A 19402-nucleotide genomic window follows, 5' to 3' on the forward strand; every position below is an offset into this window, starting at 1 on the left:
CTAAACCAAATAATCCCAACAAAGTGATAATGTGTCATTTTGATAGCCATGCACTCACTATTAATTTTTATCCTCTTTCATTCACCAGCCCAAAATCTATATAGAAATTAGTTAACTACCAAGGTATGCAAAATATGACCCCCCCCTTTTTGCTGTGGTACTCTTATTGAGGATTATAAAAAATGATCTGTTCCTTTCCAACAGCATACATTTTGTCAACTCTGAAGCACTGATCTGATTCACATGTAGCAACAAAGCATGGTTTAATTAACTATGGTTTGTTGAATCGTGGATTATCGTTACGTGCAAACCTGGAACTATGGGTTGCTAACCATGAACAACCCACAAAGGGAACCCATTGGTTTGTTGTTGGATTGTGGAGTGTGGGTTGTTTAAAACATAGGCTGTCATTACGTGCAATCCCAGAATAGTGGGTTGTTCATGGGTTGTTTTGCCAGGCTACAGAGGCAGCGGGAAAGAGCAGTAAAAGAAATCCTGCCTCTTTACATGACAGTACTGCAGTGCCACAAAAGCAGTTGGCCTATGTGGAGGGAGCAGGCAAAGGAGGGAAACAACCAACCTACCGAGTGAGAAAACAAACCATGGTCTGACATTATGTGGGAACCACGTCACTGTATTGGATCCAATATTACTGAAGTGCCACAAGAACTGATATTAGCAATGTAACAAATTCTGCATTATTTGTATCAAAAATCCTGTCTTTCATTAATCCTCTGGTGGCACAGAGGAAGACAGTATAGTAGCAGTTTAATTTCCTCTGCCCAATGATGCCGCTTTAATTTCCAGCCATCAGTTTAGCCGAGTCTGTGACAATAATATTTGCATGCGTTTTGCCACCTTTAAAAGCTTTTACTTTTTAAAAAGGTGAGAATGGGGCAAATTGTTATCTCATGTTGGACTGTTAGTACTTTGTTTCTCTCTTCATTCTACCTCTGGTTTAGAGACTATCCCTTCCCAACTACCTGCACATGACTCCTAACTCTAATTCACACTCATATCCAATTCAAAATTGAGGTTTTCCAATCTTAGTCTCTGGAGCCTTAGAAAAAACAAGACTGTCCAACTCAATTCTGAACAGAAAAAGGTGGTGGTCAGGTGGGACAAGAGGAAACTGGATCTTTCGATATGTTTGTTTTTAAATCAGCTCATGGTATTGGAAAGGGCTCACTTAGAGAGGAAGCAGTGTACCGACTGAAGAGGATATTGCTCTTACTTCTTGTAAGGCTTCAGCTTTTATGGTGCCCCTGCCTATAAATGTGTTTTAAGCTGGAACTATATGTTACTCGTGCCATGAAGCTGCCACGAAAAACAGCATCCTTGCAGCAAAGTCTCCTCCTATCCCACATTATTTGTTGTAATCCTCAGTCCATGAAGTGATGTTATCACCTTGTACATTTCCCTGCTCTGACCAGGATGCCAAAATGTACAACATGGTTATATCAGGGGTCAAGAGTTCCTATGCGTGCAGTAGAGAAGCGACAGGGATGCTATTCTTGGCAGAAGCCCTATGGCTTGTGGAATGCACAGTTCTGGTTTCAAGTCATTTAGCTTTATCATTTGGTTTTATTCCACACACTGCCATCTAGCCTCTCCTTTTGAAAGGAATAATAAGCTAAGCATCCAATTTAGCTAAACTGTGAATAATATTGTCAACCTGCCAAGTTCTGTTATGTATCCACCTCTTATTATATAAATAAGACAGTAATTTTTTTTATGGCCCAAGATTCAAAATATCCTTAAATGCAGGTCACATCATTTCTGCAGATTAAGCACCAGGGACTCAAGTCTGGTCTGCTGCAGGCATAGCATTCGCAGAGGGAAACTCACAGGGTATAATAGAGCCTGTTTCTCACTCTTCCCTACCACCCCAGCATGCATACACAGACAATCAGCACAGGAGGAATCTTATCACCATCTCTCAGTCTGCCCCACATCTGCTTGGACAGGATTGAATAGATGGGTAGGTTGAATGAGAATAATGGAGGAATGCACATGCATCCCGTTCCCTCGAACATGTATGTGCCTTAACACATGCCTCGGGGGAGGTGGGGGCAAGAAGCATGCCCTATAGGGGATCCCTAATCCTGTTTTAAGGATTAATCCTGTTTTAATCCTGTTTTAAGATAGATATTTTACCTGTAATAACACTTCCCAATTTGCACTTTCCACCACCAGTCCTTGAATTGGGCGTGTTGTGTGGCAAATGCTGCCAAATCTAAAGCCTTGAAAAAGAAAGCACCTTTTCAGAGGTTAGTTTCAATTTTGAGATAAAAACATACAGTTAAGGATTAGTAAGATATTTTTAACAATCATAAGATAAAAGCAGAGAAAAGGACAATGCTGCTTTTTGCCAGTTTTGTATTATGCTGCATATGTTAAAACAGCAAAGGTGGCATAACAGTACTAATTTTAAGCCCTTTGCAGAATTGACATGTTTTATAAACGCATTAAAAAAAACCTTCAACATAATCAGTGTTATGGTGCTAGAACATAACTCTTCCCAATCCTGAGTGCTAATCGCTGTCAAATTGGATCACACTTCAGGCTTTCAGTTTAGTACAAAAAATGTACACGCCCACAAACATGTACTAGACTGCCTATACAGCTGGAGAATAAGGAAATATAGTTTAGAGGGTTGTGGGAATGGCAGTAGCAGCAAGCTACTCGCCGTATTCTCAAATCCCACCAACCAAGGAAAGTTCCTGTCTTGTTCACCCTGGATGAAGACAGTTTTGGGTTAACAGCTAGATTGTATATTTTCAAAAATTGAGAATCTACAATTGTCCGAGCCTTTCTTCTCTCCAATGGTCCTTGGGGCACTGAAACCTCAAACCATCACATCACCTGGCAGAGCCCAGTTTGAAAGTCTGCAAACCCTCCTCCTCTATATATCTTAAGACTTTGCCCATGCAGACATCCTGACTAAAACATCTAGTCAGCCTCTCCGCAACCCCGCCCAGACAACCTGCTTTTTGCAACATCTTGCCTGATTAAGGGCCAATCCTACTGGGCTGATCATAAGCCTCTGAACTCAGACGCTTACAGCCATCCTGTGCAGAGCAGGAAGAGCAGCGGAGGCAATCTTCACCTCCCATTCCTCCCACCCTGCATTTTGTGCTGGATGGGCTTTTTTGCCCATCTAGCTGGGGCGCTTCAGAGGGGGATGGAAGAAGGCTGGAGAGGCCTCAGGATAGCTTGTATCCTGGCCTCTCTAGTCTCCTCCCCTCCCTGCCCTCCAGAACGCCCTTCTCCCCTGCTCTGAGGTTGAGTTCCTGACCTTAGAGCACAGCTGGCGCAGTTCTTTCCAAGCCAGCTGCGAGGGGGAGGGGGGTCGAAGCTACGATTCCCCCTCCGAGGTTGGAGCACCATCTCTGACCTTGGAGCTGGGAATCCAGAGTATCTTATGGCCCCTCAGATGCTGTCTAGGGGCCACAGAATTGCTCCCTAAGAGATCTGCAGATCTCAAAAGCTTGCAAATTTGGGGGGATCTATGAGTTGGCCTCATAAAGGTAGTTCACTATATGGATATTGAAATTTTTGTTCTAGCCAAGATGGCTGCCTTTGTTTTTTAAAAGAAATTAGGACGTATATGATCAGTACCATCAATGAAAGGCATAGTGCTAAGATACAGCACCGGAAGCATACACTGTGCTAGAAAGCAGACTGCAAAATCACATTAATAAAAGTACTTAAAGCATGTGAAACTTGCTTTAAGTACATTTGTTTCATATAATTCAACCTTTGCTATTTGAGGACTAAATCCCCTGGTGGTAAATCATGTGTACATTGTCTAATATAATTTGGCTCTGAAATTTCCACTTGCTTAAAAGTGTCAATTGCTGTAGAAACAATTTAGATCTTGCATGTCCTGGTGTTCTGATATGACATTTCAGAGGTCTGCATTTGTTGTTGGCTGCATTTTCAGTACCACTAAAGTTCAATTATCTCAAAATGTGCCTATGCAACCAACTGATTAACAACTTAAGGCAGAAAAATTATACTCAATTAAAACCCACATACATCATTTTGTTGAAGCAATTCCTATAAATGCCAACAGAAACACAGGTGCACTTGAAAATATTTCCAAAACACAGACTGAGATTCAAGGGGAATGTATGCATGATCAATTCAAATCTGAAGAAATCTGCACTGTGTGCAACAGCAGCATTTCCCTTCTAAAGAAACCTTTTGCTTCCCACTCCAAACTTTTCTGGACACCCAGGAGTTTCAAAAGGCAGGTCAGGGATGGTAGGGCCTCTACTAAGAAGGAAACTCTATGATTTATGACCCCTGGGTCTCGGCTTTGGCCAAACTGACATCATTGTGAAGGAAACAGAATTTGAAATGTTTGATTTTAAAATGGTGGGACTAGATCATGTATATTCCTGATATCCTAAGCCACTTAGATGCAGGGAAATTCCACTGAAGTCAACTGTCTTACAAGTAAGCAATGCATATGCATCACATCATGTGCATATCATTATTAGACTTTTTTCCTTCAGCAGTTCCCCACAACTAAACACTCAAGCTTTTTTTTTTTTACATTCCGTGTGCAGAGTCGGCCACCTCCGAACTTGGAGGAGGCTGACTATCCAGTGCAGGGCGGGTGGGATGTGGAGGGAATCTTCTCCTCCGCACTCCAGCTGCCCTACATTTGCAGTTACATGACCAATTTCTCTTCCGTTGTCTCCTCCCCTTCCTGCTCCCAGGAACACCCCCTTTTCGGCTGCTCTACACTGCTCTTCTAAGCGTGGAGCCAGGGATGAACCGTGCCACCTATTAGAAGGTGGGGGAGGGGTGGGGAGTTGGGTTTCTGGAAACCGAGCTCGGAGCATGGGCTTCAAGCTCAGTTCCCAGAAACCAAAAAACCCTATGGCCATCTAGATGCTGTCCCTTGAGTTGGACAAATAGTTTGCAGCTTGGAGGGGGAGGAGGAAGGAAGCTGCTGGAGGAAAATCATCCCAAGCACTGTATTTGAGTTGCTGCTAACACATGTGTGAAGCATCTTGAACAGGACAGGCTCTTACAACACTTGCAATATTCATGGACATATTTGATCCTCAAAATACAAACACAGTTTCTATCACCTAGAGTGAATTCTGTGATAATCCCAAAAATATCATACGCATGTCTCTATGCTGCAAACAAGAACACTTTATTATATCAAAGTAAGGGCATAACCAGTAAATAATCTGACAAGCCAATGCTAGAAGTACATGAGAGGTACCCTGCCGTCTGGACAGAATTTAATGGCTGTCAGAAACCAGAGGCTTCTTTTTAAATTTTATATTATTGATAACCACCACCCAAATATAAACTCACAAGACTGGAAATGATTTTTAAAAAGTTACTACAAGTACCTGATACATGGCAAGATCCTCAAGATATCAATCTCCCTACAGATAAACCCATAACATCCACATATAGTGCTTTCCACTTTAGGTTTTTCTTCCACATGGCAAGTACTTTTTGCAAACAATCTAGCCTGCTGGCACATTGCTCCTCTTCCCTTCCTATATGTCTCAGGTTTCTATTCTCTGCTTCTAAATAATATTGATCTAAGGTAGGTAGAGGTTTTATGGTACAGCCCAGTTGCTGCAGTAATTCAGCTGCTGTATCATTTTAACTGAACTGTATAACACACCCAGTAGTATGGTTTCACAGAGATGGATCCAGAGATAGAAAACCGGAACACTAGGTAGGAAGTTGTACTACAGTGGATATTTTTAATATTTTTCTGAAGTTAAAAAAGGCAGCATCAACATTCCAGAAGCAACATCTTACAACTAGAATTTTCTTCAACCTGTATAATTTTGTCTTGTAGATAAAATAACAGCTGAGTTGAAAAGTGACAGAAGGAGCCTTAAGTTAAAAATAAATAAATAGACTTACATTCTTAACATCATTCTCATGATGAAAAATGTATTCAAACAATGCCTGTTAGGAAAACAATGTACAACATGCTGTCAAGCTGGAGAAAAACAAAAGCCATTTACACTTAAAAGCAAAATAAGCATTCCACCCATTTAAAATTACAAATATATTTTATACAAAATGTTTCACGGGATAAGGAATTCAGTTCATGAACGCTCCCATACAGTACAGCCATGTCAGGAAAAGATGATTAATTTTACATCAGAATCAGTAGAATGTTTCAATTTACTGGAGCCCTGAGTATTAGCAGAAAGCTCCTTCCTCTCTAGCCGCAGCCCTTGAATCACATTAAGCATTGTTGCAGAGGATCTTACAGCAGCAGCTTGGGGGTGGGGTGGGGGGTTAAACAGGAGGGGTAGAAAGGCCACAGCAGGTGTATGGGACACCACACATTGTCCTTTGGATCCTAATGGCTGTATCTAGATCTCTAGAGAACATTAGTTATTGGGTGGATTAGAAATGCAGGAAATACATAAATATAAATAAATAATATATTATTAGCGGATTCAGCCTTTTCCCCCTTGTCCTTCCATTCAAAGCCAAAAATATTCCCCAAAACCAAGCTCAACTTTGTGCTCAATTCTGTAATGGATATGTATTGCAAATACACTTGCATGCATTTGTTTATTTTGCATAATGTATTCTGCTTCTGCTGGTCATGAGAAGATGGAATAGGCTAGGCAGGGCACCAATGTCCCACTCTATAACCATGAGAAAGTCTGCTCAGCTCCACCTTTGCCTTCTGAGGTATTACCGGGCTTTTCTTTCACAGACTCCCAAGTCTGGACAATAAATAACTTGGCTTCTAAATAAATAAAATCTTTATGGGGGGATTGGTTTTTTATTCTTTTAAAAGTCATGATGCTGAATTTTGTTCCTAATTCAAAGCAACACTTGGATGGTGTGACTACAGAGTATAGACACACACACACACACACACGCACACACACTGAGGCCCTGAGAATTTTGAATTCCCATTTTAGGGTGGCTGTTTTTAACACAGTAATGTACCAATGACTCCTTTTTCCCCCATGAAATTTTTCTGTGGAAAGGAATCAATCAATCAAAGGAATACTGTAGAGATAGGCAAAATGAATCTGCCAATCTGCTTTTTTTAATTGACTGTCAGATACATATATATCCTGCCCATTATTTATTATCAGCTATATATCCTGCCCATTCTGACCACAATAGGCCCTATCCTGCTTCTCCCAATTTTTACCAAATAACACCCCTTGTACCTTCCAAATCCAGTAACTAAAGCTCTCTCCAGGTATAAAAGGTCCTGAGTGGTGGGGCAGTCCTGATATGGCCACCCTGTAATATTCAAGTGCTGTTTTAGATGTGGAAGGCTATTTCCTTCTGGACTGCAGGAGCTATTAAAGACACCCCTTCATCCCCTGCTTCTCTCTGTTAGCAGCCTCGAAGTTGGAGGTTAGCTTCACAGGATAAGGGAAGATTACAAGAAGCACAGGAGCTCATGCCTATTATTTATTAAATTTATATCCCACTTTTTCACTACTAAATGCTCAAGACAGCTAACAGCAATAATACAAACACAATAAAATTTAATACAATATGATAAGAGAGCAATCCTATGGTCCCTGGGCTAATGTCCCAAGGACCATAGGACTGTTTGGATTCTCCCTTCCAAGGTAAGCGATGGCGCTCCAACCTCGGAAAGGGGAGTTGGAGATCCAACCAACTTTCCCTGCCCCCTCGCAGCTGGTGTGGAAAGAACCATGCCAGCTGCCTTCCGAAGGTGGAAAAGCAACCTTAGAGGAAGAAATGGGTTATTCCAGTGGGCAGGAAGGGGAAGAGAACAGAGGCCAGGTTACAAATTATGCTGAGCCTCCTCCAGCTTCCTTCCCTCTTCCTCCGAAGTGCCCTCATTAGCTAAAAGACCCATACTGCAAAATCTACCGGGCGGGTGGGGAACAGGGAGGCCCAGTTCACCTCTGCCACTCCTCCATCCCTGCACTGGGTGATTGGGGCTTCTGCAGCAATAAAACACCAAGTTTTTATATTTTTATATCTATATCTAACCAAGGCAAGTAAAACATCACTAAAACCAATAATCCAAGGTTTGGTCCTCCACTTTTCCTAGCAATGACAGGAATGCAATCGAGGCATGAGGGAGTAGATGCCTCATCCCTCCCCAGGGACAATCCTGTTGTTGTTCCAATTCATTTCTAATGTGTCTCTCAATGCTAAATGACCCACTTAACCTTGCATTGCTAGCAGCACTTGTCAAGCGGCCAAAGGGAAAACACGAAATAAAAATTTACATGGCCTTCTGGGATGGGACTGAGACACTTCGGGTTGGGGAGATGGTGAACAAGTTTTCAATTTTGTTGGCTTTCACCTTCATTGACTGTCAAGTATGTGAAGCAGATGTTGTAAAAGTCCAACATTTTAATGAGTGGGGAAAGAATGTATTGTAGCTAGCACCCTCAAATCAAAAGAAAAGCATCTCATGCAATTAGAGCTTTTGAACCAAGAGAATATATAAGTTTGTGCTCTGAGTGCATCCATAAAAGCTGGTCAAAGATTTTAGTGTTTTGTTTCTCTTGCATGTGTGCTTAAAACCCCATTAGTCAAGGTTATTCTCTTCTTTTCAACTTACTGAGTGTGCTACCTCCAGCAAATTATGGCTTTTTACCTGCAATACCTACACTGAATGGTTATAATGGTGTTTTCTGGCTATGCAGTGACAAGAACAAAGCATAAATGTATCTTAAAATAAAGATATGAATTCTCTAGAACAAAATTACACTTCATTACAGTTTACTGACATTATGTTCAAAATCATGAGTTCAATAGCTCTGAAAAAATCTTAGCTCTATGGCACCTTTGCACTTGCCAGTGCAAGGGTAGAGAATCTCTTTGAGCCTGTGGGCCAAACTCAATTTTGGAGAAGCTCTCAGGGGCCACATTCCATTGGTGAGTGAGGTTAAAAGAAAAAGGGATGGGGCCAAAAATACCAGCGTATTTTAGCTTAAAGCTCTTACTGCCAATAATTAAGTCTTAGGAGAGGCATTTCAATCTTTCAGAAGGAGGAAAAACTGCACAAAACCCAGGAAACCACCAAATGATTATTGGGGCCATCTGTGGAACCCTGGAGAGCCGGTTTGGGACTGCAGAAGAGCCAAATTTGGCCCCAGGCCTGACGTTCCCCACCGCTGTGCTAGAGTAGTATACAGTGCTACCCTTAATTTTGTTGTCAAATGAGTCACATCGTCTTAACATATTTGTGTAAATTTTTTAGAAGTTATTTCAAGTCAAGACAAGACTTTGGAGACTGGCAGGTAAAACAGTAGAAAAGTCCTCATTCAACCCCATATTGCCAGTGAATGGCTAGGCAAAATAGAATAGTAGCTCCCATAACTGATGCTAGACCTATGACTAAGCAATTGTCAGCAGGTGATTGGATTGCATACTCATTTCTATCAGACATTTCTTCCTGGAGCATGAATTCCCACCATTGGCCTTAACTGTGGTTAAATACTGGGGCCATTCAGACATAATGCCAAACCATGGTTTGGCATTGAGGAAATGAGCAAGGACAAGCCTCAGGCTTGCAGGCTCTCTCCTCCCTTTGAAATTAGAAGCTTTCAATCATGGTTTGTAGCAAACCATGAGTTTGCCTATTTTGGATGCAACAGGAAACTATGGCTTGCCACAAGTCACAATCAGAAGTTTCTGTTCTTAGTGTGGGAAAGATGATGGCAGCTTGTTCACCCCTGCTCATTTTTTATAAAACCTGAAACCATGATTTGATGTTAGGTCTGAATGCCCCCATTATTGTCACTACTGACATAATCTTGGTTAAGTCTAACCAGAGTTTCTGGCTCAACCAAGATTTGAAAACAACGTGGAAACCTGCTTTAGCTCTGATTTATTAAACATTGCTGCCAATGGAACATTTACCTGTGATAGTAGGTAGTAGCTTTTGGAGAGAACAGGCAATCCTGTGGTCTGCTCCCATTTGCTTTATACCGGCTACTTACTGGGAGTGTTATGTCTGTACTGGACCTTTGTATCTCTCCTAGATAAAAAGGTCGAGTACAGAAACTGATCCCACTTTTACCAAAAGCAACAGGAAAGTAATTGCCCCTCATACTGGAACACAGAATGCAGCTAAACATCTTCTTTAATAACAAGGATTCTAAAAGATACAAGAATGTTATATTAAAGCAAACACATACCTTTGCCAACTTTGGTTTTTCAGCATAATTACTTAAGTTCAGTTTAGACACATTTATGAAGGGGCCATCAGGATTTGTGAGCATAGAGGCCTACAGGGGGAGAGACACCACAGAACTAGTTTACATGCTTGTTTAAATTATCGCTAGCAAAAAACCTCTAACTCTGAGATCCCCAATGCGGCACCTGCAAGAAACAATGCATCTGCTCAGATGTTCCCTGGTGCCTGGGCAGCTCTCCATTCCCCTTCCCCACTCCCGTCATTGAGTCACTCAGGCTCCCACCCACCCCACTGCTGCCATAGCAACAGCACAGCCCAATTGGAAGCCTGCTCTACAGCCTCTGACCAACCAGAACAAAGACGGGGTGGGGCACACCTGTAATACCTACCAGTAATATTGTAGAAGTAGTAAGGAAGTCACTGTACGTTGTTTTTTCAGCAATGTATCTTTGCTTTAAGGGAGGCCTTTTCCCATGGTTTCTTCATCCCTGCCCCCGGCCATTCCTAAGTTTTTCCTTTTGCTTCTCCCCCACCCCAGCCTCAACCCGCAGCCCTTTCTCTCTTTGCCCCTCCAGCACCTTCCCGTTTGCTGTCTCTCTGTTCCTCCCAGCCCAGACATTATGTGACCTGCATTTATTAAAAGCACATTCAGTTTGTCCTCTCCTGACTCTTACCGTTCCAAGCCTGACATATCTCCCTGAAGCACTAGTCATTGGACGGGCAGTGTGAGCAGTTCTTGGAGTCTTTATGGCCTGTTCAATAGTACCCGGTCGTCCACCCTGTGTGCTGGGTCTTACAAATCCTGTAAGAGGCCTCCCTGCCTGAGTCACTGGCCTGAAATAATCCACAGTTTGAAAGACAACATGCTGAAGTGATATTCTCTACTGCTATATTCTCAACAAAGAAACCCTATATAGTGAGGCCTGGAACTATTAAGGGTATGTCTGCATTAGCTTGTTTTCCCATATGTGCAACTGAATGTATCCATAAATAAGATTCACACTTCATCTTACATTCTGTCATTATTAGATCTGCACTTTTAGGGGTTTGAATGAAAATTAGTGCCCAGTTAAAGAGGTATTTACTCTAACATAATCCCTCCAATGTCTGTTTGGAAAGATGGCCTGTAAAATCCTTCATACCACTTAACTACTTCATTATCCAAGTATTGCTGGGGGGGGGGGGTGTTGTTTTTTAAAAATACCAATTTCCTCCTATTCAAACACTTTATGCATTTATGTCCTCCTGCTTTTAAGCTATTTTCAAATCTCAGCTAGAGATCCTACCATGTTTGCTCACAATCTAGCATAAATATTTTTACACATTTGCTTCTAAAATGGAACACAGCTGAAAAAATCACTTAACTCAAAGATCAGCCAATGGTTATGAGAAGAGCAAGAAATACATGAAACGCAACACAGGGACAACCCAAAACATAAATAAGCATGAAGAACTGCCACAGAGGGGCAAACCCTAAGTTATATTAGAGATTTTTCACTAGACAACATTTACCAGTTTAGGGCGCAATCCTATGCATGTTTAGACAGAAAAAAAAGCCAGGCTGGGGAATACTGGGGGTTGTAGGACTTTTTTCTGTTTAAACATGCATATGATTGTGCCCTAAGTGAACTAAATACAGTGAATAGACACCTGGCCCAATGAAGCCTACAGTGTATTGAATACCTGACAGCCTGGCTAGGACCTCCACCCTGACTGGTTCCAGGGACTTTCAGAGAAGTACCAGGCCCTACAAAAAAAGGTTTCATTATTTTATGTTTTATAGTTCACACATCACCCCGCCCCCCCCCTCCTTCCAAATCCCATTTATCTTTTTTTCATTTTTCTCCATTAAAAAGAGGAACGACTCAAGTTACAGTGAATTTCAGTGATGGGGGTGGGGTGGGAATTTAATACCATATTTTTCTACGGAAAGTTTTCCATGTCGAAAAATGCATTGATCAAAAAATTAATGAGCAAGATCATGAACAGATTAAATGCCACTCAGGCTGGGCAGTGTGGAAGTTATAATTACCTTTTTTCAGGCATCTATCCATAAGGAGCATATATGTCAAACATGCACACCGTCTATTTGCAAAAGGCAAAGTGGCAAATTAAAATGAGAAGTACACTTCCTTTCCACCACGAACACTCGGGTAAGGAAAAGTCCAGCCTTGCCCCAACATCAAAGCAGCTGCAGGGAGCTATATTATAAAAGCTAATTTACAGTTCTCCTAGAATTCCATAGCATAAGAGACGCTCACTCTGGCCTCTACCATTGGCCAGGGGACCAGAATCACTAGGAAGCTGTATGCCATGCCTCTCAGGAAGAATATCATGGTGAAGGGAAGCCCAGCCTGGCCCTTTTCATCAGTCAGAGAAGGAGTAGCTTCAGGGAGTTTGCTTTCCACCTCCCTGCCAGAACGAACTCTCCAAGTGCCACCCTGGGGCTACAGAAGGGAAAGGACACTGTCCTCTACCACCACCCAGAGAATTAAGGGCCATTGGTATGGGTGGTTGTGCCAGTTTTATGCAAGCAAGAACACCAGCAGGAAAGATCAGCCCAACTGAATATGAATACCTGCTTTGTTCTGGCATTGTCAAACTAATCTTACTCTACTACCTTCTCTGTCTCTATTCCCTTCCCATTGTGTCTTTCTTTTTTAAGCTTGTAAGCCCAAAAGGAAGGCCTGCGTCTCATTTTCTGGTGGTGGGAGCCACTTTGGGATACACTATTTGTCTGGAAAGTGGGAAAAATATATGGTGTTATATCCAATTTAGCACAAGTGGACATTCACCAGTGCCAGGCGGCTCTTCTATCCCTTCCTCTCCACTGCAGCCCCAGAAAAGGGTCAGGAGAGCTTCAAGAAAGGCCCAACTCTCGGGAGAAGCTTGGCCAGAGCTGCAGGGGGCTGCAGTCAAGAAGAGGCTCACTTGTGTATCCAAACATGCTAAATTAAAATTCCAATTGCTTCAGCAGGGCATTGGAGAAATGTTTTTTGAAAAACGACACTGATGAACTAACAACCTCTGGCACACAAAAGGTTCTCTGAAATAATGTTATAGTGGGGGTTGGATGATAAGGTTTGTATGCATGGAATTATTCAGTATAGGTAACAAATGTTTTGTTCTCAAATCAAAATTTCAACAACAATATACACAATAAAGAAATTGAAACTTGCAAGATTAGTTCACATAAGCACGGAACGCTTTACAGAAAATCCCCACTACCACCACCAATTAAACAAAAAACCACAACAGAATAACAGCATTAACTGGTAGTGTCCACTTATAGCTTGTGGGAACAGCAAACTACGTAGTTAACAGTAAAGAAGTAATTTTGAAATCCTGGTGAGGGAGTCATGAACTGGTGTGGTCAATACATTCTGTAGAGTCTATAAATGTAGCTTACGTGCAACTTGTGCAATTGCATTTTCATCAAGCATCATCTCAGCAATGCCTTCCTGATCCACATCAATTTCATCCACATAAACCATTTCAGTTAATGCTCGTATTTTCAAACACCAAGCAGCCTGGATCACAGATAAAGAGAGGAACCAAGATTCAACAACCAGAAACATCTATGAAATGCTGAAAATACAACATCAGCAGGCTTCAGTATTTTTTTTTTTTTTTATCAAACTGAACAGGACAAACATATGATGGAGGCAGCCCAGCAACAGATCTGATTGCAGATGAGGAGGAAGGAATAAAAGAAGATGTAATGGTGGGATATTAGGACACAGTGAACACTGGCTGGATTCTTGCCTGCTGCAATACAAGAGTAAGAAATAGAAAGTACCATGTGCGAAGGCTAGAGGGTTGAAGATTGATGCCCGCTTTACATACTTAGCCAGAGAAGTGTGTAAAGAGCACAAAGTGTGGAGCCATTTCTATATTGCCAGGGTCCTAATACTATATACCCCAAAACTCTAGCTGAGGTTACATTCCCTCTCAACTAAAAGGGAAAGAATCTTCGTAAGTCAGAGTATCAGCTTTAGACAAGGGTCTTTGATTTATAAATATCTTTGTTTACCATATTTTACATTAATATTATATATCCTATACAAAATATATTTGTTTATATATTTTACGATCCAGAGGGACACACATAACACACCTGATTTGTCTGAGTTTGCCTTCAAAAAAGGAGAAGTGCTGTTGGTCTCTCTCTGTGTGTGTATTTATGTAATTTCCCTACAACTTTCATTTTAAAAAACTCTCATGCCAAATTCCCCACTTTTTGAGTTTGAAAACATTTCAAAATGCAGTTTTGGAGGGATTGTGCAGAAACCTTTTGAGAGGGAAACTCAGAGGAAAACTCAGGTACAGATATAGATCCAACACATGCACCCTCTGAATCACATGGAATTCATGGGAAAACACATCTTTGCAAAAAATACCCAAACCAAATATAAAATTATTGCGGATCCACTATTCTACTCTGTGGCAAATTGACTGTCCTGAAGTCATGTACTGACACACATTAATCGTGTTTACTAATAAGAACCAGGCACAGAGAAAGAGTAATGGCTGAAAAACACTGTGGCAGGGGCGGGCGGGCAGAGGAGTGCAATCTCCATATGTTCTCCTGGTAACTTAATAAAAATCTAATGACCTTACAGAAGTCAAGGAAAAGAACTAGAATGGTAAAGTGGGGCTGCCAAAATAATTAGAGACCCCCTTTTAGACACAGAACAGGCCACCATATGTTTCTCAGCAAAACATTTATAATCAAAATAAGTCAGACTTTTTATTCACCACAGACATATATGCTAAAAGAAATATGAAGCAAGCATTTCAGACAAAAAGTATCAAAGGAAGCCTTCCAGATTACAAGAAAACCCATGATCTTTCAAAGCCAGAGGATTAGCAAAGAGATTTTCTAGTAGCGGTCTTCCTACTCCTTCAAAAATCCGACAAATAGTTTAATAGAGGGACAGTTTCAGGAACTCTAACACAGACTACGTCCTCTCACAAATGCTTCAGATATTAATCCCTGGGGCAAAGGCATACATGAACAAGCAAGTCATGAAAGCGGTGTACTTTAAGGCAGTTCAGTGGCTGGAAGTAAAATTATATAACCAATTCAGCCATACTTTAAAAAACCTACATAAAAGAAATAAGATGCCTGGAAGATATGAAACTATGCCAATGTATCACTCCTATTGAAAGTAGCACAAGGGATAAACAGCATAGCACATGTGGTAGGTACTGTACAGTTTTACAAAACTGCCAGAGTGGAATAAGGTAAAGAATTTGTCCATCTCAGAACTCAATACAAAACAGCCTAACTCTAGTTCAAGGCACTACGCTCCTTAACAAGGTATCAGTGGCTGTCACAGCTGCTGGACCTCCAAGCACATAGAGATAGGTGGTCCCCTCCCCCCTTCCAACCAGCTCCTCAACCCATACTTTAGTCTAAAAATGAGCTGCAGCCCTTCTCCTGATCACTCACCCTCATGGCAGTGTAGATGCTCACCTCTTCCAAAAGCAAAATAGAAAGGTGCTGCACTGCCACAACAATGAGCGACGGTTGCTCTTTGAAACAATTTTTGGGTTCTTAAGCCTGCGATGCAAGCCTGGTCAGGTTTAGCTTCAGTGGCATCCCAGACCTTTGCAGGGGTAGGGAATCTATTAGGAAATCCACCCCAGGAGGCTGATGGATCCAAAACCTGCTGAACTCCTGTTCAGCCTTTAGAATGGGGAAATGGTTTGGGGAGTTGACACAATTGTTCCTGAATGTACTCTCCCAGGATGTGAAGCTTAGTTAGCTCCTTGCTGGTCTGATGAAGTGATAGTAATGAAATGACATTGACAGAAGACTTGGGACAAATATGATCGAACACAATTTACACAGTTCATATTACCACCTATTCTGTGACAGTGATGGTGCCAAAGAAATCTTACTTTCTGTCACAACTGCATCCACCCAAAGCCAGCCAGAGAAGCTGTTCTGAGGAGTTAGAGGTCTTTAACATCTTGGCTCACAAGGTGGAGGGAGAATTGTTTACTAGCCCACTGTGACCAATTTGCAAGGCATTTTGCAGATAAAGGGCTCCTTCACACCCCGCTTTTATTCCTTCATGGAAGTTTGCGGGCTCTTTACATGACACATTGACCCTGTCCTGACCCTCCTGCACTAAATGCCCTTTGTAGAAGCTAAGAAGAGGTGCAAGATCAATGACAGATAATGGAAGACTCAGAGAAGGGAGGAGGGGGAAAGGGGAAGGGAAAAAGGAAGCACATGTAAAGGGAGTCAACTGTGATCCTGCAGAAAGCCCCATTTTAAATGCAGGATTTTAGGCTGGTATAGAAATGCCCAAGGTCACTCATATCCATTTCATTTTAGATGCTGCAGTTACAGCAGGACCAGCAGATGTACCTTTGACACCTGTTTGTCTAGTTAAATTGGATGTATTTCCATTATGAAGAGATTCTTGGAGAGCTGAGGCCAAGTGTGTGTATACTTGACCTTTGACCATCCTGGCTAATAAGTGCAGCCAGAGATGTACTGCCGGAGTGGATGGTCCGAGTGGTAGATGCCTCATTGTAGGAAGGGGTGGTGGTCCCTACATGTTTGAAAGACGCTGTGGTAAAACTATTTTTGAAAAAACTCTCCCTTAGTCCCACCATACTGGAAAATCCTTTGACCAGTCTCTTAATATTCCATTACTTGGCAAGATGCTTGAGGGTATGGTGGCATCTCAACTCCAAATTTTCTTTCAATCCAGCTTTGGCCCAGTTTTGAGACCGAGACAGCTTTGGTTGCCTTGGTGGATGACATATGCCTTGAAATTGCTTAGACCAGGATATCTGAAGGTCTACTTTCTTCCATAAGAACTTGCCCACTTATTGAGATCATTTTCAGGGACCAGGATCATTTCATCTGGGACCAGGGAGAGGGCCTTTTCAGTGGCTGTACCTAAGCTCTGGAACTCCCCTCCAAAGGAGACTCACCCCACTTCCTCATTAATGACCTTCCAGAAACTGGCGAAGATCTTTTTAGGAAGTCATTCAACTTGTAATTTTGATTTGCTGCTTTAAACTTTTTTATTTTGAATATTTGATGAATTTTCATTGCTGTTGTGTTGTGCTTTACTGCTGTTGTTCATGAGAGTCCATGGGCCTGCCTTGTTGCGTTTGTTCAGCTATTTTTTAATATATCCTTTGCTTTCCATATCTCCACTTTATCCTGAGACCACATGATGTTTACTAGGTGAAGTCTATATGTAACACCCTCCTTACCTGAAGTGCGAGAGGAAGAGGAGATGGTTGGAAGGAGGATGTCAAGACATAGCTCCCAGGAGAAACTACAAGGGATCTACAACGTGGCCACTGCAACTACTGAGAAGCTTCTTTCCTCTTGATGTCTGGTTAAGATGTGGACATATGAATCAGGGCAGAACCTTTGGTATTAGTGAGCCCTAATTTCAACAGTGTATTTGAATGAACAGTATAAACAAGGTAGGCAGCCATTTTACTTTGTGGGCAGGGAGGGGGAAAAGGCATGATGTTAGATACTGGTTTCAATCAACTGAGCCACCAACTAGCTACCATTAACTGATCTGGAGGTTAAATTCATACACAAGATTCAAATTCACTTATTAGGAAGCATAATAGTAACAAACACTTATTTCCAAAAATAAAAATAAACAAAGTATCTGGTCTCTCTGTCATACCCTGAAATTTGCTAGAAAACAAAGAGCCCTGTTGGATCACACCAAAAACCAAACTGTTATGCAGTTCTCTTAACGTTTGGCTACTTAAAAGGAAGGAACAAGTAAACAAAGGACTTTTCCAAAAAAATTGATATGCTTTAGAATCTATGGTGAACTCCCCTGTGAAATCTCTCCATGACTAATTATTGAAGGTAAATCAGCTTTTTGGTTTGAATGAAAAAAATATTTTGAGCATTGGATAAATGTGTGTATGCTGAACAACTTCTCTCTCTCTCTTCCTGAAGTACTTGAGGTTGTTTATAATATGTTACTTACATGCTGTTAACCGGATCATTTTAGTGGCTCTGGTAATGAAAGATTATTGGACTGATAACTACAAAAGCTGCTCTTGCACATTTTAGCCATCATAAAATGAAGTTTTAATAGAATTTTTTAATGGAAACATACTGTATTATTCAATTATGTCATATAGTGCTATATTTTTTGGTTCACTAAGGGTTATGAATAAAGAAAAGAGTCCCACTTAGAGATGTGAAGGCCCAGAAAAAAACCAGAATTTTTTTTTTAAAAACACCCATTTTTTCCCCAGAGGATAATTCCTTCTGAATTTTTAAAAATATTTTTGGAAAATCTGAACAGCTTTAGATTATGAAATATTTTCTTTTAGAATTTAAACAAAGTATTTATTACGCAGGCTTTACTCCCCTCAAAATGATTTCTAAAAACTATGCAATAAGAACATTTTATAGAAAGGCTAGAAATGTAAATTTTTTGGAAATAATGAAGCCATGGAGAAAAAATATTCTTAATCCTCTCTGTAAGAGTCCCAGCATAGTTAGTTCTTTCATTCCTTATTAAAATTATTGATCAAAAGTATATTCGACTGATGGACATTTATGCTCAGTTTCCCAACATGTGAGTAGAATCACCATTGTGCATTCCTGACAGCTTGAGTTTTGTTATATAGGGTCCTATGTTTCTGATGCTGTAGTGGTAATTTAATGTAGTTCTAATCTATTCAGACAATTACTTTTAAAAGTTTTAAAATATAATGATACTTTATGAGCAAACAAAGTCATACATAAATAACTTTAGGGACAGAAAGGCTGCTTTATGTTCCTAAGAGAGCAATCCTACTGGGATAGGCAGCCGCCTCCAAACTCGGAGGTGACCAGCTATCCAATGTAGGTCAGGAGAAGCGCGGAGGGGATCGTCCCCTCCAGGCTTCAGCCACACTGCATTTGCAGCTAGACAGCTGATTTTGGCTGTCTAGCCATGGGAAGGCCGAGCGGGGGAAGCGGCTCCCGATCGACACACTGGATGTGTCATACCAGCATTTCTGCCTTCCCTGCCCCGGAACGCCCCCTGGAACACCCCATTTTCGCTGTTCCACACTCCTCATCTGAGCATGGGACTGTTCCGAGCTGCCTGGGAGGCAGCGTGGGAGGGGGAAGGTTGGTTCTCAGGGAACCGACCTCAGAGCACGGGCTCCAAGGTCAGTTCCTGGAAGCCGACGTATCCTATGGCCATCCAGCCACTTACTAGCAGCCGTAGGATTGCT

The 19402-nt window shown here is 41.5% G+C and overlaps 1 protein-coding gene across 3 annotated transcripts in view; it reads right to left on the reverse strand.

The window, feature by feature from the left end:
• TTC8 (tetratricopeptide repeat domain 8) overlaps nt 1–19402 on the reverse strand; it is a 47372-nt gene that overhangs the window by 21275 nt on the left and 6695 nt on the right. For 2 of the 3 annotated variants that reach the window (XM_084841113.1, XM_084841106.1), the window contains exons 2-7: nt 13572–13692; nt 11846–11909; nt 10837–10996; nt 10164–10253; nt 5914–5958; nt 2158–2243 (exon numbers count right to left, since the gene is read on the reverse strand). In XM_084841113.1, the coding sequence (XP_084697239.1) occupies nt 2158–2243; nt 5914–5958; nt 10164–10253; nt 10837–10996; nt 11846–11909; nt 13572–13692 (566 nt within the window). Of the gene's footprint in view, nt 1–2157; nt 2244–5913; nt 5959–10163; nt 10254–10836; nt 10997–11845; nt 11910–12194; nt 13551–13571; nt 13693–19402 lie in introns of those variants that run through there. The other variant, XM_084841120.1, reaches the window with a different exon arrangement.

The sequence above is a fragment of the Heloderma suspectum genome, chromosome 1, assembly GCF_057233095.1.
Source record: "Heloderma suspectum isolate Gila_16-S chromosome 1, 16-S_ref, whole genome shotgun sequence".
In the NCBI taxonomy this organism is placed as follows: domain Eukaryota; kingdom Metazoa; phylum Chordata; class Lepidosauria; order Squamata; family Helodermatidae; genus Heloderma; species Heloderma suspectum.